Source organism: Antedon mediterranea, chromosome 7 (genome assembly GCF_964355755.1).
Source record: "Antedon mediterranea chromosome 7, ecAntMedi1.1, whole genome shotgun sequence".
Taxonomy (NCBI): domain Eukaryota; kingdom Metazoa; phylum Echinodermata; class Crinoidea; order Comatulida; family Antedonidae; genus Antedon; species Antedon mediterranea.
In genome coordinates, this window is record NC_092676.1 from 25413558 (window position 1) to 25438838 (window position 25281).

General features: G+C 32.1%; 2 protein-coding genes across 2 annotated transcripts; both read left to right on the plus strand.

Moving 5' to 3' along the window:
- Positions 1-54: 54 nt before the first annotated feature.
- On the plus strand, positions 55-9793 carry LOC140054353 (probable RNA-binding protein 46). Its single transcript, XM_072099313.1, has 8 exons — positions 55-753; positions 3700-3874; positions 4145-4370; positions 4588-4750; positions 7010-7108; positions 7460-7592; positions 8987-9193; positions 9676-9793. The coding sequence occupies exons 1-8, from the start codon at positions 55-57 to the stop codon at positions 9684-9686; spliced, it is 1713 nt and encodes a 570-aa protein (XP_071955414.1). The 3' UTR covers positions 9687-9793.
- Positions 9794-15721: 5928 nt separating this feature from the next.
- LOC140054357 (isocitrate dehydrogenase [NADP] cytoplasmic-like) lies at positions 15722-24840 on the plus strand. The gene is made up of 11 exons (XM_072099321.1): positions 15722-15853; positions 17367-17406; positions 18410-18516; positions 19767-19853; positions 20328-20488; positions 20703-20917; positions 21151-21219; positions 21923-22074; positions 22575-22715; positions 23243-23405; positions 23741-24840. The coding sequence occupies exons 1-11, from the start codon at positions 15838-15840 to the stop codon at positions 23817-23819; spliced, it is 1230 nt and encodes a 409-aa protein (XP_071955422.1). The 5' UTR covers positions 15722-15837; the 3' UTR covers positions 23820-24840.
- The last annotated feature ends 441 nt before the right edge of the window (positions 24841-25281 follow it).

Sequence of the window (25281 nt, forward strand, 5' to 3'; positions counted from 1 at the left end):
ATGATTTTGTAGATTTCTTACAACCAGATGAATTACCAATCAAACCAGATCATGATGGAATCCTCTAAATCAGCTGCTGCCCCCGAGGGCATTGCCGGTGCCAGAAACGAAACTGCTCTTCTTGAGCTTATGGAGAGCACCGGCTACAACATAATTCAAGAAAATGGTCAGAGGAAATTCGGTGGACCACCTCCTGATTGGGGAGCAGATGTTCCAACTCCCTCAAAAGGTTGCGAAGTATTTGTGGGTAAGATCCCCCGTGATTTATTTGAAGATGAACTTGTGCCAGTTTTCATGAAAATTGGTAGAATTTATGAACTTCGATTGATGATGGATTTCAGTGGAAACAACCGTGGTTATGCATTTGTCATGTTCACAAACAAAGAAGATGCTAAGAAAGCCATCAAGCAATTAAATAATTATGAAATTAGAAAAGGTCGATATCTTGGTGTTTGTGGTAGTGTAGATAACTGTCGCTTATTTGTTGGCGGAATACCAAAGAATAAAAAGCGTGAAGAAATCTTATCCGAAATGAAGAAAGTAACTGAAGATGTCGTTGATGTTATCGTCTATCCAAGTGCTGTAGACAAGACAAAAAATCGGGGATTTGCTTTCGTAGAATACGAGAACCATAGAGCTGCAGCAATGGCCAGAAGAAAGCTGATACCTGGAAGAATTCAACTTTGGGGACATCAAATCATGGTGGATTGGGCAGAACCAGAACAGGATGTCGATGAGGATATCATGAGAACGGTAACCATTTTATTAATACTTCATGATTTTGTACTAGGCCTAGTGTATTATTTCGCTACCCCTATTGAATTGAATTGAAATTTATATTTATACTGGGTAACCTCTTCAGTCAAAGACTGGTCTCCCAGAGGGCCCAGTTGGTGATCAGTGGCTGTGATGTACTAATACACCGGGGTAAGTAAGTAAGTAAGTAATATTTATTGCTTTCCAAATACAGTACAAATAAATAAAACAGAATAATGTAAATGAAATAAAAAGAGAAACATTAAATATAAAAATACAAGACTAGACAAGAAAATAAGCATGGAAAGCAGGGGATGGCCTTAAAGCCCAGAGGTACTAGGTTCTTTAAAGTGCACACGAGTTAGATGTGTACACTGGCCCTACGGTTTATAGTCCTTATCCGAGAAGACTCGTTCTACCACCAGAACCATGGAGTGAGTGAGCCTCGAACCCCTGCCGATGTTATGGCTACGTGATTACGGTTCCACTGTCTTAACCGCTCGGCCACTCACTCACTTAGGCAGGCTATGTTGCATGATTTTCAGTGTTCACTAAAAAAAATGCAATGAATAGGCCTACCTACACTCATTTTCATATGAGGTTAGTGCAGTGCTTTTAAATGGTACTTATTTGAATGGTCTTGCCTTAATTAAAATATATGGGATGGTCGAATAAAAAACTTATTTCAAATGAATTATTAGTTACAATTTCATAAAAGATAGTGCCCCAAGATTTAAAAACACCAATAGTTCCTAAGGACAATTTAGTTTGTTTTGTTTGTAACCCCATATTAAGAATTACCATAAATAATCTTTAATACTTTACCGATTCATTGCCGTCTATTGAACTTTAACAAAAGGTAGTTAAACACTCAAAATCTTAATGTGGTTTCACACAGCAAACACAGAACAGGTATGACAACATGTTGAATTGCAACATCAGCCATTATTAATTTCAAACTTTTCACATGTGGTTTCAGCAACAATGTTTATTTACTAAAATTAGGATTAACTACAATCTATTCAATTATCTTTTGTTGTAATTATAAATATCGGCTATGTCTAACCACATCTAAGATACTGTAAACCACAAATGAAAGAACAACTTTTACACACTATTTATGCACCACCAATTAGATTTCAGTTTCAACATTTTATTTCTTGGAAATTCATATTCTGATCAGAATATTATACAATGTTCACCAAATGTAATTATTTTGTTATTTAATAATTAATTACAAATATGGTTAGACGTAGTAAACTATAATTTTGTACTAATAACAACCTTTACTCTACAACTCACTAAATCAGTCTGACCTCTGGTTTTACTGGGCTAAACCATCATCTTTTTTTTTTTTGTGGATGAAATCAAGTACACAATCTAAAGGAATTACTTTAATCGTTAACTAAATGTGATTTGAATTTTGAAAAGGTTTCTTTTGGGAATAATATGATTAATTAAAAAAATATAAATATTTACAAGCCTAAGGAAAAAAATCTAAATCTCGACATCAAACATACACATTTTTTTTATTATAGTCTTTATTAATAATAGTATAATATTTATTAAAAATATAAATATCTTCAAAGAAGAAAACAAATCTAAATCTGTTAATTATACTTGTATAATCTAAATATTTATTTATGTATTGATTAAATTTCAAACTACTGCTATTTTTTTTGTATTAAATTATAGATTTTCATGTATTGCTCAAACCATTTTTAGACAAACAGTGAACTTCTATTATTAATCAACCATGCCATACATTTTCTATTATTATGCTATAAAATGTTATATTTTAAAATGAAATTTTTCTCTGTCATTTACATCTGCATGTGTTTCGGCATCGCTAAACCATGGAGTAGTGTTGGTCTTAAACCAATTGCAAACAAACTTGAATCGTTCCTTTATTTACATAGAGTGGTTGTTATACAAGTGTTTAGCATTTATAGACAGGATTTATGGTGACTAATGCAGTATTAGCAAGATATTTGAATGTTAATAGGTTAACCTGAAATGTAAATTCATTTCTCTATTGAGAAATAAATTTAATAATTATAATATTAATCAAATGTAATTAATACATTTTTAAATATATAAAGTAAATATTCAGTTTTACCAAACGTCATATTTAAAATAAGAACATTTTAGGGGAAAAAAGTATTGTCCCCAAAAAACATAAAAGATGAAAAGTAATCAAATCATTGCATATTCAACAAAAACATTTGAAAAGAAAAAATATTTTTTCAGGGAACAATATTGATATATTGATATTTATTTTATTTCATTTCAAGAAAACAAAATAAATTATATATTATGATCTTTAATCATCTGGAAAACTAACATTTAAAGTACAACATTTTTTTATTAATTATATATTTTGTTGGTAGATTTAGCTTTAAACATCAAACACTTTACTTACTAGTAGACCCGAGTGAGGTCACTTATTGTGGGAGGTTTAATTGATAATCAACATGAGAGATAAAATATGCCATTTATCATGATATCTTTATAGCAGAACAAACAAATATATTTGCTAATCAGATGGAAAGAGTATACCACTATTAAATATGTTACAGATTATCCAATAAGGGCCAAAGTACAAACGCATGTTGTACATGTGGCACTAGTATTGAAACTAGCCGAAATATGGTTAATTATAAATGGAACAAAAATTAATTTAACATCAAAATGTCAATCAAATGATAATTAATGATGATTTAATTTTTTTTTATATATTTTCATATTAAACTTTATACTTATTACAAAACATTTTATAATTAGTTAAACAAAATAATACCCGTAAATAAATTTATATAATTTGCCACCCTATCAAAATGTATTAAATCCTTTAAACAGCTAAAATAAACTAAAATATTCTGCCACGTAGATGCTTAGTGTTATAGTCTGTTTAATTTATTTAAATTTGTTGCTTTTTTTTAGGTTAAAATTTTATATGTGAGAAACCTAATGTTAAACACAACAGAAGAAACACTCGAAAAGGAGTTCAATAGAAACAAGGAGGGATCGGTGGAAAGGGTAAAGAAACTCAGGGATTTTGCATTTGTTCACTTCAGAACAAGAGAAGACGCTTTAGAAACCTTAGACTCTATGAATGGTTAGTATATTAAATATCTATTTGGTTTACATTTATTTTAAATCAAACTTTGCATATATATATTAACCTACAGCATTGCATTAATTATTATATTATGCCAAGTTAATTTGTTTCCACTTAAATAAAAGCTTGTAGTATTGCGTTGCGGTTATGCATCATTTTGTAAACGGTTTTTCATACTCACGGATAGCTCATTGAAAAAAAGTATGAATATAGAAGAGCCTGTACTTCTAAAGAGTTATTTATAATTTGGTGAATATTTAATAATAGGTGAATTTATTGATGGATCCCAAATTGAAGTAGTTCTTGCTAAACCAGTTGATCGTAACAACTTTCAACAACGCATGACACGGGGAACAGTTCGAAGTGCCTACAATCAAAACCAGGGATACAATTCAAACATTGCACCTTACTATGAAGCCCATCAAGCCTATGCTCCAGTCAATGCAGGACCTCCTCAACACCAACCATATCAACCACAACTTCAATACACTAAGTAAGTGAATATTCCAAATTGTTTGATCCAAACCATATTAAAAACTGTCTATTTCATGCCTAAATCGGCTACCTGTTCTCTCCCAGTGGAGAGCCATGGTAGAAGAAGATAAGTTCATTGAGCATTTTGTCTATTTGATGTCCGAAATATTGATGTAAAAAAGAACCAGTGTTCTCTTTATAGATAAAACATATTAAAGTAAACGTTTTTTACACAGCTATGCAGCTAGGGGAGCCACATACACCAACGTTCCTAAGGTAGCAACTGGCGGTACAAGAGGAAGGGGTCGTGGGGCAGCAGGTATGCGTGGTGCTGGTGGTACCAGAGCTTATGGTTATGTCGGAAGAGGTGGATACAGATTTGATAAAAAACCACAAGAGGTAAACATTTTAATATTCGTAGAATATTAATTTAATAAATATTTTTTGAAGCTAATAAAAGTTAATTCATTTTTCATTTAACAATATAATATAATTATAACATTAACTAGCAAATATTTTGGTATATATATTTATTTTCGTTATTATTACAAATAGCTAATCTAATTATAAAACTGTATGCCTATCATAAGCCCCTTTCATACAGAGCTGTAAGACGGTAATATTGCGGTAATTCGCGAACGCCGGCTTATGTGTGAAAGGGTAAAAACCCCTTAATGCCGGCTTCCGTTAGACCGCCTCTGGACCTAGTAAAATTGCGGTAATATTACCGTCACGGTCGTAAGCCTTATCTGTGTGAAAGAGTCCACGATATAACGCCTGCTTACGCAGTGAAGCAAGGATAAATTCGGGACATTTTCCTTGATTGAGAAAGACTGTGGCAATTACTTTAGGCCAAATTATTAGATTATATCCATTATATATATATATTTTTAGGTTAGTTTGTAAATAATACAATGGAAGAATACGGCCAATAATAATAAAAATATAACAGGTCCAAAGATTATTTAACTTGCTGTAACGTATGTAAGCCTAGGCCCTAGTTAGCATAGTTCTAGCAGGAACATCCTCCGGCGGTGCGCGCTCCCGGTGCTAGCTCATAACAGCTTCTGATAATTAAATTCGCGTCTATTTGTAGGCCTAATAGATTTTGTTTCTGTAGAATGGCCATCACGATCGGGCAGTTATTAGCACGGAGTGGTGTTGGGCAAAAATATAGATTTTATGCATCGTAAATAAAAAAAACTTAACGACGGACACAAAACAACATCAGCAAACATGTGCGCGCATGGCATGTTTTGTCGCCGGCGGCAGGTGCCCGCCATTTTTTTTCTCAAAAAGTGCGACCTCTATTTTATGAAGACCGTAATCTTTAAAATTGCGCCTTTCCACTGTGGCCTTTCACACAGAAGACGGTAAAATTACCGTAATATTACCTTCTGTGTGAATGGGTTTAGACCGGCAATAACGCCGGCTTGCTTACCGCAATATTGCCGAAGTTCTGTGTGAAAAGGCCTATACAGTAACATAGGGCCTATATTGTAATATTAATAATGACTCCCACTAAATTGTAGTAGTGAAATTTATGCTTTGTGATAACAAGTTCGTCCATACTTGCTTTTTTTAACTTAACGCTATCTAGCTTTTACTTAATGATAATTTAAAATAAAATTGATTACCCTTTACAATTTGTCTCCTTTTTTCTTTTATTTGCCCAAAAATAAATCAAATGGTAAACATGAATAAAATATTTACTTTTTTTTTTACTTTAAAAAGAGAAAATATATAATTAGCATAGTACTACTATGTCAAGTTTGGCTAAATACTTTATCTATTAATATTATTTTAACCTTTGTGTATGAGTTATTTTGCATTGTTTTTAGTTAACCTCTACTAATACATTGTTTACATTGTGTATGCTACTTAGCCAAGAGTTTTTGATATTATGCCTGGCATGCAGCTGACTCCTACCAATCCAGTAACATTGAAGCCTGAAAAATCTACTTTACAGGTACTATCTACGTGTGGACACAACCTATAGCACTTCACTTAACTTCCATCTACTTTGTAAATTGTTCCATAGTTCCTATAAAGCTCTGTCTACACTATCAAACTTTTTATGTGACAACAAAATGTGATGATGTTATATCATTACCATATTTGGGGACATCACACTTTTTTCGTCAAAATAGTTTGATAGTGTAAAGCTTAAGTGAGGTTTTCGTTTCGGGACAGTAGACGAAGAAGATGGTAATTTAACATCTTCTTTCTCTACCGCCACTAAACAAAAGCTTGGCCAGAGTATCTCCGCTATATCATGCATGCCATAGTTTTATAAATAAACCACCAATAACAATTTTGTACTCTGTATCTTTACTTTTATTTTTTTCATTAATTTTGCATGTGTCTGTTTTAATCATTCACTAACTATTATATAATATTATTATATTAATACAATGGCTACAGTACATTGTGTTATATATCTTACTCAATTTTATATTCTTTTACATTTAGATTACATTTTTATATTTGATGTTCTTGTGTGCAATTGTTCATAAATTTTATATAGTTAAATTTTTGTATTTTCTATGTACATACATTAAATTTAATCTTAAATTTGTTTTTTTAATAACCACAATAATAAATGAAATTGTAGTTAATCATATACTGATGTTTTTCTTGCAATTTTCTTATTTATAGGTACTTGAAGAATATTGCATGAAAAGCAATTATGGTTCTCCAACATATACCCTCCTTTCCACAACAGGCCAGGATGAGGTCCAAAGATTTGTATTTAAAGTAAATATTTTAAACAAATTATTCTTTGGGCATAATTAAAGCTAAAGTAGGAGTGGGGTTTATACAGAGTTACTATGTCAGTACAATACTGTATTCGACCTAATATAATCCCATGCACATAATTTAAAGCTCTGTCTACACTATCAAACTAGTTTGACAAAAAAAAGTGTCATGTTCAAATATGGTAGTGATATGGCATCATCATGTCCATATGAGGCATATCACATTTGTCGCATAAAGATGGGATGCATTATACAAGGTGAAATAGGATATATTTGTGGACCATCCCTTGTGTTTTCTCACATAAATAAATGTCAATTTAATCTTGCACTTTGTTATTTCCCATCATAGGTAACAATTCCAGCTCTTCAACCACATTTCCCACAGGGAATAACACCTACTAAAATATGTGAATCTGTGGAAATTGCCAAGAAATTAGCTGCAGAATTTGCTTGTTTGCAACTAGGAGTTCCAGTTCCAGAAAGTATGTTTTAATCCATTATGGTTTGTGATATAGAATGCGTCTTGAAGTTTCTAGAATATTTAGGCTTTTTCATGAGGTAAAACAATAGTAAATGTTCTACAAAACGGTGCTTATGGTTATTGTCATTGTCAATATTACTATGCCATATTTTATGTTTTAAAAAAATGTGGGGGTGGGGTGGTTGTGTAAGTACTATGTGGATCTAATTGTATTAAAAACGGTGATTTTATCTCAATTGTTCAACTCAATCTTTATTGCTAAATATTTTACCTTATGAAAATTACCTAAATGTGTCTCAGTTCTTTTTAATGTTTAAAGATGTATTGTCTCCCAAAAACATGAAAAATGAAGATTAATAAAATCAGACTTTGAATAGTCCATTTTGCAGGTTTTTATGGGTGTTTTTGCAAGCTAACTTCTATAAAAAAAAAACAATTCATTTGTTCACTTATAAAATATAATAAAATAAATGGTTAAATTCAACCAAAAACCCATTGTCTGGCAGCCAATTTAATAAATATTATGTGAAATTAAAATGGCATATTCAACAACAAATTTGGAAGGGAAAAACAATTTTTTTTAGGGGGACAATATATCTTTAATGTAGAACACGTTCTTGTTTCATCCAAAATAGTTGAATACATTTCATAGTATGCTTTCCGTACATGTCATGCCGCCAGTTGCATTTCATTCATGTTTTCCAAATACCAGACTGCTTTATAACACTGCTCCTCAAATATTTGTGATTACCCTCTGTTTAGGTAGGCCTGTTGGCAAACAAATTTGCTTAAGCCATGCAAAGTCAAAAGCGAGTAGATAAGAGTTGAAGTAATGTTTTAAGTATGATAATTCTCCAAAATAAAGATAATTTTATGTTCCTTTGAAGAAATTTTATGGCTAGTTCAATTCTGGTCAGCTCTAGGAATATTTATAGTATATTTTTTAACTCAGATTTTAGCAAAATACTGTGATTTTTCTGATGCAAAATTTAAACTAAATATAATCATTTAGACAATATCGATAAATAGATAAATATTTTCTATATAAAATAAATGAAATGTAAACAGTTTTTAACCTAGAACTATAGGATAACCATCTATGCTGACTTTGATAAAATAATATTTTAAAATCCAATCAAATGACGTCATGATTAGTACGGGAAATAATATTGTGACAATACAATGATTTCGGATCATGACGTCATTTGATTGGATTTTAAACAATATTATTCAGCATAAATTGTTATCATATAGTTCAAGCATAAAAGCTTTTCTAATTTCTTGTGTTTTATGTGAGAAAAATGTATGTTTACCTTTTTTATCATTATCGTCCTAATGTAAATGGGCCTTTAACTTGGTATTACATTTTGACTTTGAATGGCTCTTAAATTGCAGGCGGTGAGTCCCCCAGCACAACGCCTGTGCTCAGTTCACCCGCATCACCACCAGTTTATCAAGCACCTCCACCCATGGGGCCTGGCTACACCATGGTGACCAATGCACATGCGGCTAATGAAGCCCTACATCCTTCTGCTACATTTGTTAATGTACCCATGACTACAACACCAACCATTGTCACTCACCAACCAGGAGTCATTCAAGGTAAGACTCGACTCTATCCTTGTCTTTCATATCAAACATGCTTATTATTGTCACATCATATATATCACATTCTTACCTCTTCATAATTGTGTTAAATGTTTTCTTATTTTCGGTTATTTTCATATATATCTATGTCCTATATAAGTGTTTTTGTTTTTGCTGAATCGTCTGGTGTTACCTGCCCCTCTTGAACATGTTGAGCTCTGTCTACACTATCAAACTTTATGTGACAAAAAGTGTGATGTGCTCATATATGGACATGATGATGTCATATCACTAGCATATTTGGGTATATCACTACAATATTTAGGTATATCACTACCATGTTTAAGCACATCATACTTATTTTGTCAAACTAGTTTGATAGTGTAGACAGAGCTTTAGACTGTCGGACTACCTCATGCAATCAACATCTAATATGTAGAGAAATAGTTGTATCATGTCATTTAAATATTAACTGAATTATAACTATTTTCTTACAGCTGTGTGGTAGAAGTTGAACACTGATCATGTGGTAAAAAAAAAAATTATCAACAACAATTCTCAGACAGTGGTTATTATAGCGATAAATTTAAACACAGATTTCCTTTTTCATAGGCCCCGTTTCTGCTGCCAAAAATATACCGTATATATACGGTATATTTTATATACGGTATATTTTTTGGCAGCAGAAATGGGTCTCATAAAAAATATACCGTATATATATGCGGTATATATACCGTATAAATATCCCCATCGTTTGTGGATATTATACGGTATATTCCAAAATATACCGTATATTTCGTACCCCATTTCTGCTGCACTCAAAATATACCGTAAATGTGACCCGACTCGTGACACGAGGTCAAAAACTAACAGAGCGCGACGCGTTTGTTTTGGTTTTTCTGCTGCATTGAAAGTTGAAACACACGTGTAAAAGCAAGCAACAGATCAAAATGTCACTGTGGACCGAACAAATCACTTTTTTTGCAATTCAATTGTGGGGGGAAGCGAAGGTTGGGGGGGAGACTGCATGGCAACAGAAGAGATACCGAGATTTTAATTACCATAAATCGAATGTTCTTACACGACAACAACGTGATGTAAAATCATGGTAAAATACTGTATAATAGAAAATGGAAATTAAAACGGCAATATAGGATAATATAGCATAATATAAACTCAATTTGAATAACAGAGTTTATTTATAGTGACATTTCTAGATTGTGCTTGTATGTGCGGTGTAAATTCGTTGCCACTTCTGCTCATTAGATTTAAAATAGAAAGCAATGCTGTCATGTAACCTCACTACACGAGACTCTAGGTCAATCCATACTTCCGTCTCACGAAATGCATTTTGGGTAATGAAAGCCAACTTTTTTACAACCCACCCACGAAGTATGTGCAGCGGAAACGGTGCACGAATTTCATATACGGTATATTTATACGGTATATTTATACGGTATATTTTGGGTTGGCAGCAGAAACGGGCCCATAGAGATTATATAGATATTCCTAATACTACAAATTGTGCTATATTTGCAGTATACTAAGCTCAGTATTCATCATTCATTTAATAATACAGTCAACGCCTTACTCTTTCACAGTGTTTGCTATATAAGGAGCTTTTGATTTCAAAACAACATTTTAATATGTGGAAGTACTTTTGTTGAGGTTCTTTTTTGTCAAGTCGTTTGACCAAATTTGGTTGTTTCTAGGTCCAGACGAAAACTTGCAATCTGTTATTACATACATACGTATTTTAACTTTTTTGGGTGTATATACACTAATAATACAATGCATAATTTAAAGATGTATTGTCCCCCAAAAACATGAAAAATGAAGATTAATTAAATCAGACTTTGAATATGTTATTTTGTAGTTTAAATAAAGTTATCACTTTCATAGAAAAAAAAACAAACAAAATAATATTTTCACTTGTAAAATGACAAATTAAATGGTTAAATTCAACCAAAAATCCATTGGCTGGCAGCCAATTTGACCGTGTTTTGCTGACAATTACATTGTTCTTTTTTTAGGTAAATACATTTTTTTTCGATCCAATCTTTGATTAAAGTGGATAACTATTATGTTACATTACAATGGACTATTCAACAACAAAATTGTTAAGAATTATTTTTTCAGGGGGACAATACATCTTTAAAGCCTCTCTCCACCCACCCAGGTGTACAACTGGATACCTGATAACTAGCTGCATTATGGGAATATGTTTCCATATGGGGAATGTTTCAAGGGAAAAATGGCAAAAAGCTTCCTACTTTCTAGGATTTTTATCAGATAATCTATATTGTTTTGACAACTCTTTAACATGACCACAGTGCTGATTTTGCCATTTTCCCGCTAACTTTACTGTAGAGGTTTCACAACATTAGGCACTTTATAAATCCAGAATATTAATTATTATGTTATCACAAATCAATGCTCCAATCAGTTATGAGAAGGTTGACTGTATTATTACATAACATGAAAAGAAGATTAGACTCCAATGAACTATAAAAGCTAACAGCATGGCTGGTAATCCAGTCTTAGATTTTTAGTTTTATATAAATATATATATTATATGATTTACAATTATGTATTCTTTCCTTTCATAGCTGAAAGGTTAGGCAATTTTCCAATAACCATCTATAAAATGATAATTTAAAATATTGCTTTAAAACTAATATATTCAACTATATACCATGTACTATTTCTTGATTTAAATTTTCAAGAAAAAATCTAATATTTGACGTTTTAATTGTTGTTGATTGAATTTAGAAGTTGAGATTTGGCTTTTGCCGGTGATATTTTACCAAAAAATGTTACAATGTTGAGATTATGATGTAGTTAAATGTTACTGTTATAGACATTTAAATTATGAATACCGGTGTTTTTTTGTATACATCTCATCATTTTAGTTTGAATTTGATTTTCTTTTACTTACTTGCGTTGTATCATTTTTTTTTTTTTTTTAGATCTTTTACGAAATACTTAACATTTAAACTGTAATTCATGTTATGATTGAATCAAATACATTCATGCTTTTCATGCCAGTTTTTAAACGGTAGGAATATTAGCAAAACAAAAACAAAACATGCATGCAAGCAAAGGTGAATATGATATACATAAAATGCTGTTTTAAGCATGCCATCCCAAATTAAAGACCACTAAGTTCATAAGCTCTGTCTACACTATCATTGTAATATGCCCAAATATGGTAGTGATATGACATCATCATGTCCATATATGGGCACATAACATTTTTTCTCACATAAAGTTTGATAATGTTAACAGAGCTTTAGATAAATTCTTCAGTTTCTCTTAAATATTTCTGAAATCATGCTTTGAATGAAAAGTATAAAGATAACTGTAAAATGCTTTATCATTTTTTTTTTACTTTACTTATTCATGTTATATGTTTAAGTTTTTTTCTGTACGCCAGTTGCGCTATTTACAAGGTCAAGGTTCAAATACCAGGATAAAATGTTGTATTTCATCAGTATTATTTTTTTGCCATTTCATAATACTGTCTAGATCTCCAAAATGAGAAAAACACAGTATAAAAATAAATGTATTTAAACGTCTCAAACGTTCATATTGGTAGAGGTACACAGGTGTTATAGTGTTTGCTTGTACAGTGTTACACAGTATTGAGCCTTTGACAATTTCATTATATTTTTCAAACTGTTTTCTTCGTTGTTTAGTTTAAATATTAGTTTTATAGCTCAGCTTATAGTATATATTTGATCCATTTTGTTGTTTATATTTTTTCCTAGATATATGTAGTCGTACATAGTAAGTGTTTTTATTATTTTAATAAGGTAGTCATATCTTTATTTCTATTTTAAAACATTTTAACAGCTTTTGTTATGTAGTAGTAGGCCTATATCACTCGTTTCACATTGTCTTTTAGTAGAGCCTGTTGCTAAACTGTACAGAGAAAAACTATTATTTTATAAACATTTTCGGGGTGTGTTACTCCTGGTATTTTTATACATTCGAGTTTTAAAAAGGGCTCTGATAAAATTAACAGTGTGTAATGTAAAGTGTGCACTATTAATTAATTAGTAAATTTGATACTATTCAGATTGTATGTATATGCTAATATTGAAACACTGTATAACTTTTAATAGTAGCCAACTATAAGCCCATGGTCTTATTCATAGTTACCATACTTTACTGGTAACTCTCAATCGTACTTAATTGAATTAACCACCGATTGTAATTGTAAAGACAACCACTATTAAAAGTTATACAGTTAATATATTGAGTATAAAAATAACTGGAAGATTCCATTATGTTCCACATGAACTTTTAGTACAGTGTCGGAAAATCTATTAAAACACTGTATTTAAACAATTATCCAATCAACTATACAATATTATATTATACTTTGTATTAAAGGTACGTACAATTAGTATATATATTAAGCATTTTACAGAGGCTGCATTTTCTATTTTGGGTACTATTTATGCTGTGCTGCTAGATAGCAGCTATACGTTTTAAATAATAATTGCTTTATAATGCATTTGATTTTTTAAAAGTTTTACCCAATTAGAAACTTAAGTATTTACTAATGTTACATAATCCTCAATATATGGAAGTATTGCTGGTTATATTATAAACAATCTAACTAATTAATTAATATAGCAATTCTTACATTAAAATCAACTATAAAGTTTTACAGTTAAACACAAGAAACAATGCAACAAAACGTTTATTTTTGCACATTTGGTATCCATATTGTGTTCCAAAATATCAATTGATTATCTATATCTGGTGCTGCATATATTTGAAATCTTATTTGAATTTTTAACAAACAAATATTTTAAAGTAAGTTTTTATGAGTTTTATACATTCAACCAAAATATTTCTCTTTAGAATGTCGACATCTCAAGATATTTAACTTTAAAATAAGGTTACTGCATGTCATTGTCAGTCAATGATTTTTACCAGCACTTCTTGCACAAGGACACTAGTCTTAACAATGTCAAAACAGACAGATGATGTGTTACATGATCTTTCTGGTCAAAATACAATAAGAATTCTCATAAATTCTTTGACATTTATCTTTTTCTCATGGATTCTAATATATACAGTTTTTATTGTAAACGGCCCAGTTTCAAATACAGTCTTGTGATGTGGTTAGAGTTAGATAACGTACTCGTGACCGCGTTAAACTAGCAACCCTAAATGAACTTAAAACGTTGAATTTATCGTGTTATTTGCTGATGCTTGGTAATACAGGTATCTGCTATACTTAAATAAGGTTAAAAATACAATGCAATCGCGTACCAACGCCTCCCAATAATGGATACTGAAGTTGACAATATCGCTAGTGCAAACATGTTGATACAAACGTTAGCGTATGTGGAGATTTATATCATATATTCTGGTTACCTATTAATAAAATGCCTATTTACAAACTACCTAACCTTTGAATGTTGTTGCTAGATAAGGTGTTGTCCAGGTATATTGTATAGACAAAGGTTATCGTTGTTTTGTGCGTTAAAGGTGTTAAAACTGTATAAATTACTACACAGTTTTTTTGCTGTGTCAGGTTTGCGACAGTGTTCAGTTAATTTTTTTGTGAAATGATTTTAGATTTGAAGATTATATTAAATTGCTTCTCGATATTAATACACGTTGTGGAGTGTCTTTCTTTTTTATTGTGTCAATTGAAAAATATCGTCAGAATAAACGAAACGATTTCACGCACGTAGGCCTATACATAATACTTAGTAGAGAGTACGTAGGAAGTAAACCACTCGACCATATGTTGTTACATTCAAAATGCGCGCGTTAGCCTAAAATATATGATGGGAAAGGTATATATAGCATTTATGAGCACATGGATTGTGGGAAGGGGGATAAATGCACGCGGCCATGTGTTCAACATTCAAAATGCGCGCGTTGGCCTAAAATACATAATGCAAAAGTTATAAATAGCATTATGATCACATGTATTGTGCGTGGGGGAAAGGGGATGAATGCACGCGACCATGTGTTCAACACTCAAAATGCGAGCGTTGGCCGCGCCTCCTATACATGATGGGAAAGTAGTATAAATAGCATTAAGATCACGTGGATTGTGCACGTGGGAAGGGGATGGTGATGATTGCAAAAATGAAATGAAAGAAATTGAAGATGAAATTTCCGTCGGTAAAATAAGTCTCGTGGTGGTGCATGGTATGGTACGCGCGTCTAAGAAGCATACTCCATGTGTCCCCCTCTCCACCTCTGCAACTACAAACCATATAGGATTAATATTTCATAATGGAATTGTGGGTGGGAGAAATATCTGGACAGTTAAAGTGTAATAAGCAATTGTTTGAATATTATACAGTATTACTGTATTAAATTTTATTATATTTTTTGACATGTCATTGGTTGAAACTTGCAGCATAGAGAGGGCGACACACCGGATTTTAATTGATTTTGTCAATAGAGAGGCAGGAGGATGGATAGGATTGAAGGAGGCGTGGCGAGTTTATTTTAAGTACCGACTACCGGCGTTTTGTTTCGTCATCACACCGCCACAACATACGTCACACAGTACACAAAATTGACTTACGACTTTTTGTCAGTCGGTTTTTTACACCTCATAAGAAACGAACGTTTATAAAATTAGTTTATCTTCAGACTTTAAAAACCCGTGCACCACTATGTCAAAAATACAAGGTAATTATGTAATTAGGCTAGGAAGTATTTATTAGTATATAAAATAAAATTAGGCCTACCTAGGCCTAGGTAGACTAGGCCTAGGCCTAGTCTAGTTAGTTAGCTAGATATAAAATGCCCGGCTGTGGTCCTCGATATGATGTCCTCGACCCCAGTCAGGTTATTTATGTAGGTAGACTAGGCCTAGACTGTCTGCCTCCTCGAGTAGGCCTAGTCCAAATTTGAAAAATGATTTTAAAAGGTAGGTCTAGAGTGTAGTGAACTGCTAAACAATAAATTAAAAGCCCAGATGTTTTATGTTCGCCATTTTTTAATGTTCACACCCCTCTCTTGTGTTTTGGTATCGACCGTAAATCTTTGACTTTCAAATGACCTTGACAAGGTCCTTGTGGAGAGCCTTCTATTTTAATTAATTTAGGTCATTTTTTGAAAAATGACAGTCATGATGATGATGTTTTTTAACTCACTTATTACATGCATGAGTGATTTAAATTGTAATAAAAAAAAATAAATAAAATGCTGGTGGTATGCTTATGTATACTCATGAGGTGGCAGGCCCTATCCAGGGGGGGGGGGGGGGTGCGTTGGGTGCAGACGTACCCCCCCCCCCCCAAGTCCCAAAAGGTCCACTATTTCCTCGGTTTGTATTTTTTCTTGTCTTGTTTAACTAAAGACAATATCATTATATATATACAAAATTTACATTATCAATGGTATACAAACAAAAATATGTTAGTATAAAATGAAAAAATACCGGTAATTAAATTACGGAATCTGAACTGACTACAAACTCGATGTAAAACATGTGCAGTCGATCATGTGACGACAAGCAATAGCTTAGCGCTTCATGTACGCGGTACGCGGTAAAGTGTTTGCTGGAAATACAGACAACCGGCGGTAAAGACGTGTCTGGAAATACAGACACTATCGAAGAATACGGCGCCTAAACATGGGAAGGAAGGCCAACTTCGTCGTACGACGCTGTCTGAGTTGGCCTTTAAACATCATGAAAGCATTAAGTTCTGGTGTCCATCGTTCAACTAGCTCAAGCCACAACAAAGAGTCTTAAATCAGTCTTTAGGACGTCAAATAACGCAAATTTTGCTGGGGCCTTCGGCCCCTGGACCCTGACTGGGGGCCCTTGGCGACCCCCTGGCCCCCAGCCATTGTTGCTCGCTTCGCTCGCACCCCCCTCCCCCATTATAAATGCTGCATACGGGCCTGGGTGGGGAGAGTTTTGTGAAATTAAAATAGGTGGGGTGTGATTATGCTCGACCATAGGATTTATTATTATAAAATTTATTTATATGACTAACATTGTACTATTATTTCATAATATTACATTAAATTTGTGGGAAATTTCAATCTTCCATCTCAAAACTTAAATGCGATTCAAATTATAATATAATACCTGTATTATATTTTTTTATTAGCAATAGTGTGAGAATGAAACATTTTGTTTAAAAATGATGCCATTTTGTTTATATTGATATCAGGAATTTACTCTTTTTAGGTGGAACAGTAGTAGAAGCTAAGGGCGATGAAATGACAAGGTAAGTTTTATAGGCAGTGGTGATTCCAGGATTTATATAAGAAGGGAGGGGGATTGAGAGTGAGGGCTGCGCTACTATCTTTAAATTTTACACTTAATTTTCTTTGAACCAATATGAATATAAAACGTTATGTCTAAAGATACGGTACCGTATCTATACTTTTAAAAACTAAAGGTACGGTAATTATAGAGGGCGCTATGTAATGTGGATGTTAATCAAATTGGTTATTGCATTGGTTTTCTGCAAGCCAGCTGTGTAGCCTAGTGGGCATGTGATGTGCCTTTGGCTTAAGGGGTTGGAGGTTCGATACTCTTCTTGACGTCTTTTTCTTAATTTTTTTTTTTTAGAGAGAGATTATTTAGAGGGTTAGGTTTTTAATATTTAGGAGGGAGTTTAATATTTAGGAACGAGTTTTATATTTAGGAACGAATTTTATATTTAGGTACGAGTTTTAAGAATGCAACTTTACAGTACTTTTAGCAAACGGAAGCGCCCTCTATAATTACCGTATCTTTAGTTTTTAGAAGCATGGATACGGTACCGTATCTTTAGCAACGGCGAATATAAAACGATTCTATGGGATCCATAATCTAGAATCATTTCTTCAAGAGCTAAGTAGGTTCAAGTTCGAGAACAATATGTTATTGTTTGATCTAGATTTGAAAACAGGAACTAGTTGTGAGTTAGCAAATAATAGGCTACAGTAGGTCTTTAAAAATGGTTTATTTTATAATAGATAATTTGAAAATAATCTACACAATTTTTAAAAAAAGAACACCCTGTGTAGTTGTACTGGCATTAACTGTAATATTACAATTCTCATTGGAAAATTCACATCACTTCACACACCCTTCTCTCCCAACTCCCCCTCCCCTACCAAAAATTACAACTATAAAATCTTGGATCTGCCACTGCAACTCTTCCAAATAGAATATAAATTTAATGAGTTATTGAGATTTAAAATCACATCTTTTTTCCCTTTTTTTTGTTTTTGCAATAATAGGATCATCTGGGAGTTAATAAAAGAAAAGCTTATATTCCCGTTTGTAGATCTAGATCTTAAGACCTTTGACCTCGGAATTGAACACAGGGATGCTACATCAGACAAAGGTTTGTATAATGCTCTTTTGTACCGGTATTGTTTACATTTATCTTTTATGTTCGTTTATTACACTGGTAGGAAGTATATTATTCTAACCTCAGGGAAAAATTTCATTTCGAAATTCTGTTTAGCAATATTGCCAGTCAAACTGATTTTTGATTCGAGATACATAGTTTTGTATTGTATTTTTGTACAAATGTGTAGCAAAAAGGTTGTTTTGTATAGCTTTTTGCTATGCTATACTGGCGAAATTATTCCCTGAACCTATACAGTCAGTTAAGCAATGCAATTCATTGTAATCAGATTTCAGATATACCCTCAACATTTACAATTGGTTGTGAAGGTACCCTCTAAATCTCTGTCTACACTATCAAACTAGTTTGACAAAAAAAATGTGATGTGCCCAAATATGGTAGTTATATGTGATATGACATCATCATGTCCATGTGGGCACACTTTTTTGTCACATAAAGTTTGATAGTGTAGACAGTCTGAGCTTAAATCATAGTCAAATGGATTTACTTGGTTGTTTTCGAGTTTCAATGCCCATAGTCCAGAAGTTTTTAAAAAAAACAGAATTAACCCGCTGATACACACAGTTGTTTTGATGATACAGTAGCATTTAATAATATTTTCTTCTTATTTCTCCTGGTACTTTGGCTCTTAGACACCTAAACCGGAATTGCAATAAAAATATATTCATATTTTTAACTATCTATATAGTAATATTTGTTATATCATACACTTCTGCTAGTCTTAAATAAAATATGGGTTAAATTGTTAAATTTATTTAAAGTTTACTATTATCATGATACGATAAATTATGTAACTACATACTTTTATTATCAATTATATGATAAAATATTATATTATCATATTGTTGTTGTAAGCAATTTAAATATACAAATATAAGTTGTTGTTTCCCAACTTATTTTCAATTATTGTTTAAAAAAAATGTTTTGCACACAACTAAATACCCAGTATAGCCTGTGATATGCTCTGTAATATTGTGAGGTATTTTGGTACAGTAAGAGTTTAGAGTTTGCTAAACTATAAACATATCCAGTATTTAATTGTTTGAAGGTTTGCATGGCGAAATCAAAAGTTGATATAAAGTTTGCGGTACACCAGAAAAGAACTGTTGAGTTCTTTTCAGAACTTATATACGTAGTGTACCGCAAACAATATATCATCATGTATGTTTTACACACACATTCTGTATACACTTAAATTGTATTCATTTTTTGTTTTCATACAGTAACTGTAGAGTGTGCTGAAGCCATTGCTAAATACAATGTAGGAATCAAGTGTGCTACAATTACCCCTGATGAAAAGCGTGTAGAAGGTAAGTACAGTAGAACCTCTATTGAGGGGACAGCTTTGGACCCAACAGTGTCCCCTTAATAAAGCTCTGTCTACACTATCAAACAACAAAACTCTGCTTCCTACTCCAAATTCAGATTGATCAGCAATCATTTTTTTTGTGGAATAAAATGAATGTTTCAGTGTTCTGTGCTAATACCCCACAAACTTGATTTTGGTCTGACGTAAAAAAAAAATCTAAATGTACGCTGGATATAACTAAATGCTCTGTCTACACTATTAAACTTTATGTGACAAATGTGATGTGCCTATGAACACGATGATATCATATCATATCATCATATCACTACCATATTTGGGCACATCACAATTTTTGGCAAACTAGTTTGATAGTGTAGACAGAGCTTTAGGGTGTCACTATATTTCCCCTCATTTATATCACAGAAAAGTTTATCATAGGAGTCTTCAGACAACATTTTAAAATTGTATTCCATAGAATTTAATCTGAAGAAAATGTGGAAGTCTCCAAATGGAACGATCCGAAATATACTTGGAGGAACCGTGTTTCGTCAAGCGATTATTTGCTCAAACATTCCTCGCTTAGTTGTCACGTGGAAGAAACCAATCGTGATTGGAAGACACGCTCATGCCGATCAGGTCAGTAATGCTCTTTCTACACTATCAAACTGGGTTGACAAAAAAAGAGTGTGATGTGGCCAAATATGGTAGTAATATGGGCACATCACATTTTTCGTTTAAATAGCCAGTCATTTGTTATGCTTGACTGATTTAGCCTCATGCATTTAATTTACTACATTTTATCTTAGATCATTTAATTCAATGAATCAGTTTTACCGTTATTCCTTTCAAGTATAAAGCAACCGATTTTGTTGTGCCAAGTGCCGGTAAGGTCGAGATGACCTTTACACCCACCGACGGTTCAGAACCAATGAAATTCGTTGTTCATGACTTCATCGATGGTGGTGGCGTTGCTATGGGGATGTACAACACTGATAAATCAATATGTGACTTTGCTCATAGCTCATTTAAATATGCACTTAATCTTGGATATCCACTTTATTTAAGGTAATTACATCATTAATCATTTAAAACAAATGTTTTATACTTACTTAGTCCAACACATACTTAAGTTATATGAATAGGTTCCTCCATAATTTCCTATCTGCCATTGTGACAGCCAGTTCATCTCTCTGCATACAAGTGTCTGTCACTAGTATATAAATGTATGGCCTTGATTTTTTGATTACTTTAATTCTTTGCTTTACTTGATTAATAATATTTTTGTTATTTTGTTTCAGTACAAAGAACACTATTCTTAAGAAATACGATGGTCGATTTAAAGATATATTTCAAGAAATCTATGAAAAGTAAAAGAACACATTTTATTTAATAAAAAAGCTGAAATTCAGGAAGCCTGAATATCATGCGATGCTATTATATAGCGCATGACCTAAGTTGGGTCAATGTAATTATAGTATTTTAAATATAATAGCATCGCATGATATTCAGGCTTCCTGTATATTCCTATATTATTATATTATATATATAAATATATGTCATACGATGCTATTATATATCGCATGACCTCAGTTGGGTCAATGTAATTATAGTATTTTATAATAGTAGTAGTAATATACTAATATAATATGCAACTTTTTCATTTGTTGTGTTTGCAAATGTATGCTCCATAAAACAAGAATGTATTGTAGATGGAGAAGTATTCTATATATTTAAGCTTAGAGTTTGCTATTTGTCTTTTGTAAGTTTTTTTATTTGAATTGTAATTGTGTTTAACTACTGTGGAGTAGCTTTGTGTCAGGGAGTTGAGTAATTGGTCAGATGTTTTGCCCTCTCTGACGTACATTGAGAGCACTTGCAGAAAATATTGAAAAAGAAATTCTTAGGTGGGACTCGAACCCATGACCTCCAGATCACTAGCCTGGCGGTCGTACCTCTAGACCACCGAGCTTGCGCTGATAGCTAGGGGTTAGATTCAAAAGAAATTAAAATAATGAAAAGTTTCGTGGTGTATATATGCTTTTATAAATTTCTTTATACTTATTGTTAAAGGTCGTACAAGAGTGAATATGAGGCAAAAGGTATCTGGTATGAACATCGACTCATAGATGACATGGTTGCCTATGCAATGAAGTCCGAGGGAGGCTTTGTGTGGGCATGCAAGAATTACGATGGTGATGTCCAATCAGACTCTGTAGCACAAGGTAGATTTTATTCAATTTTTTTGTGATCCGATTTCAGAAATATTGTCACATATTTCACATTAAATTATATGCTACTTGAGATTCACCCATCCAATATGGACAGGTACCATCTACTTAGGGATTTCATAATGACCTTTCTGTGACCTGATATGACCTGTGACATAGAGAAAATGGCCGAACTATAAGAGCATGCGTTAGTGCTATTATAATATAGATAACAGACCTATCTCATTTATACATATAAATCCAAAGGAAAATTACTGAAAAAAATGAAAATGCTGTGTGTATCAGTGGCTGGATTTCAATGGAGATACAAAAAAAAAAGCCAGAAGCTAAATCTATATATTGGATCGACTTTTTCTCATTCTCACATTTCAAATTAATTAATTACATTTCAGTATATCATTAATATTAATATATATATTGATATAGAATTAATGTTCTATGCCTAATGTGTTTATGTATGTAATATTAGTTTTTATTATTTTTTTTCAATTTAGGATATGGTTCATTAGGAATGATGACGAGCGTATTAATATGTCCCGATGGAAAGACCGTAGAATCTGAAGCGGCGCACGGAACAGTTACACGTCATTATCGATTCCATCAACAAGGAAAAGAAACTTCCACTAACTCAGTTGGTATGTATAGTTTGCCGATAGATATTGAGTCATCTCTTCCAATACAGGACCCGAAGAAAAGCGAAAACTTTGCCAAAATCAGACTTTTCTCGAGGTCCATTTTCCTTATTATAAACACATTAAGAATACCACAATTTCTAAAGAACTAGAGATATTAGTCCAGCCCAAAGGTGTCCAGTATTGAAAGTACTGAAACATTATAAAACATATATGATATATGGCTAGTGTATGTTTGTATTGTTTCCTTTTGGTAAACCATAAAAAATAGACTATTATTACTATTTGGCTACATTTAAGCGACTTGCATCGGTAGCCTTGTTAAAGCGATTGACGTGTTGATTGTTTATCATCACTCATTGTATCTCTGTGCAGTCTAGCGCCACTACTTGTTCTTGTGTCAGCTTTTCGCTGGTGTCCACCCATGGATGTGTCCTGGGTGTAACTAAGTAGCATGTTATCATTTGTGACTGCGTCCTCCCTGATCTCTGTTAATGTTGTAAACAAATATTTATAAATTGTTTTTTCAGCTTCCATATTTGCATGGACAAGAGGCCTAGCTCACCGTGCTAAACTTGATAAGAACGAAGCCTTACAAAGGTTCTCACAAAGCCTTGAAGAGGCTTGTATAGAGACAATTGAGGCTGGCTTCATGACTAAAGACTTAGCTATATGTATCAAAGGCGCTGCACAGTAAGTTTGTCAATTTTCTTCAACATTTTTTAATCATCTTGTCATGATCAGTAACGAATTCAGTATTTTGAAATATTGTAGGGAGCAGGCTCATTAAAAATTGTAAATTGAGTGCTTAACTTAATGTTATTACCTAAATAATTAACTTACATCTTAAGTAGTGTACATTTTTTTTAAATCAAATTGGGGGTTGCGATTTAGGGGGGTGGGGAGTTATTAGGTTGTCAATGCCAGATTTATGATTAGTTTTATTACACATTATTCAACTTTCTGCCCTTCCGACTAAATTTATTTTATGAGTAGATTAACACAATTCTTTTTTCTTTTTCTTACAGTGTACAACGTTCTGATTACCTCAATACATTTGAGTATCTTGACAAGGTTGCTGAGAACCTAAGAGCAAAGCTCAAGTGACTAGGATTTGCAAAACTATAATTTTAAAGATGTATTGTCCCCCAAAAATGTGAAAAATGAAGATTAATAAACAAAAAATAGTGTTAATGAAGTCAATCACTTCTGTAGAAAAAAGGACAAACTACAGTTAAATTCAACCAAAAACCCATTGACTTCAAGCCAATTTGACTATTTTTGCTTTATATAGTTATATAGTTTTTTCAGTAAATTTTCTATCCAATTTTTGGTCAAAGTGAATAACTATATTTGACATTAAAATTGCATTAAAAAAAACAAACATTTAAACAAATTGTTTTTTAGGGAGACAATATATCTTTAATGTTTTTAATGTTTTATAAATTTTAATCTTTTATAGATTGTATATCAGACCACCATATTTTTAGGTTACCTATTTTAGATTTTAATTATTTATTAGACGGACAAAAAAATGAAAATTAAAAATTGTAAGAATAATCCACACTAAAACACAAATGATTATAAATACAGTTATTTTATTCAACTCCTAAAAATAATAGATTTAAAAAAATAAAAGTTTAAATACATCACATTGTTTTATTAATATAGAGGCTGAATAATTGAATTTAATGAATATGAATATTACAATACAAAGACTACCAATGAATAATTTTACAGTACAATATTTTGTACAAATACCACAAACTTTGAGATTTTATAGAAACGATTTTCAATAGTAAATAATCCTTTTTTATTTAATTTTGAACCATATTTATGATGGAAAAAAATATGATGGTAAACATGTAGGCCTAGTTATTATATTGTGCTATAGTAGCACTTATCAGGGATATGCATACAGAAATACTTCCATCTTCAATAAGAATATTTATAGCAGTAGCTGTAGTACAGTATTTATATAATGTTTATATTCTTCTGTATTTGTAAGGTAATAAATCCATTAAGCAAAATGTGTACTTTTCAAAATATGCTAATATAAATATTTGTTCGCTTAACTGGTTGATTTTTTTTGTCCATAAACTTATAGTCATATATGCACATATATTGTGTTATCATCTTCTTATAGACTCATAGTAACCAGTTTTGTCAAAAAATAAAAGGGTCGAAATTTGGTCATTTTTCGAAAATGTCCAAAATATCGACTTTTTAAAATTAAATTATTATGCAATAATACTGCCATATATGCAGATATATTGCGTTATAATCTTCTTATAGAGTCATAGTAACCAGTTATGTCAAAAAATAAAAGAAAAAAAAAATTGCATTTTGTGCTATAGTAACCACTTTTGATATAAATGGTTACTATAGTATAATAAACATTCGCAGAGTCGAATAATGAGTTCTGCGCATGTTAAAAAACATCAAAAATGAAAAGGGTCGAAAATTTATTTTTTGATGAAACTGGTTACTATAGCACAATTGACATGCGCAGAACCCATTATTCGACTCTGCACATATTTTATTATGCTATAGTAACCATTTATATAAA

Coding starts and splice junctions, on each gene's coding strand:
- LOC140054353 (XM_072099313.1), top strand. CDS start 55: ATGGAATCCTCTAAATCAGCTGCTGCCCCCGAGGGCATTGCCGGTGCC. Junction 3,875..4,144: donor AACCTTAGACTCTATGAATG/GTTAGTATATTA, acceptor ATTTAATAATAG/GTGAATTTATTGATGGATCC. Junction 4,371..4,587: donor CCACAACTTCAATACACTAA/GTAAGTGAATAT, acceptor TTTTTTACACAG/CTATGCAGCTAGGGGAGCCA.
- LOC140054357 (XM_072099321.1), top strand. Junction 17,407..18,409: donor AAGGGCGATGAAATGACAAG/GTAAGTTTTATA, acceptor TTGCAATAATAG/GATCATCTGGGAGTTAATAA. Junction 20,489..20,702: donor GACACGCTCATGCCGATCAG/GTCAGTAATGCT, acceptor ATTCCTTTCAAG/TATAAAGCAACCGATTTTGT.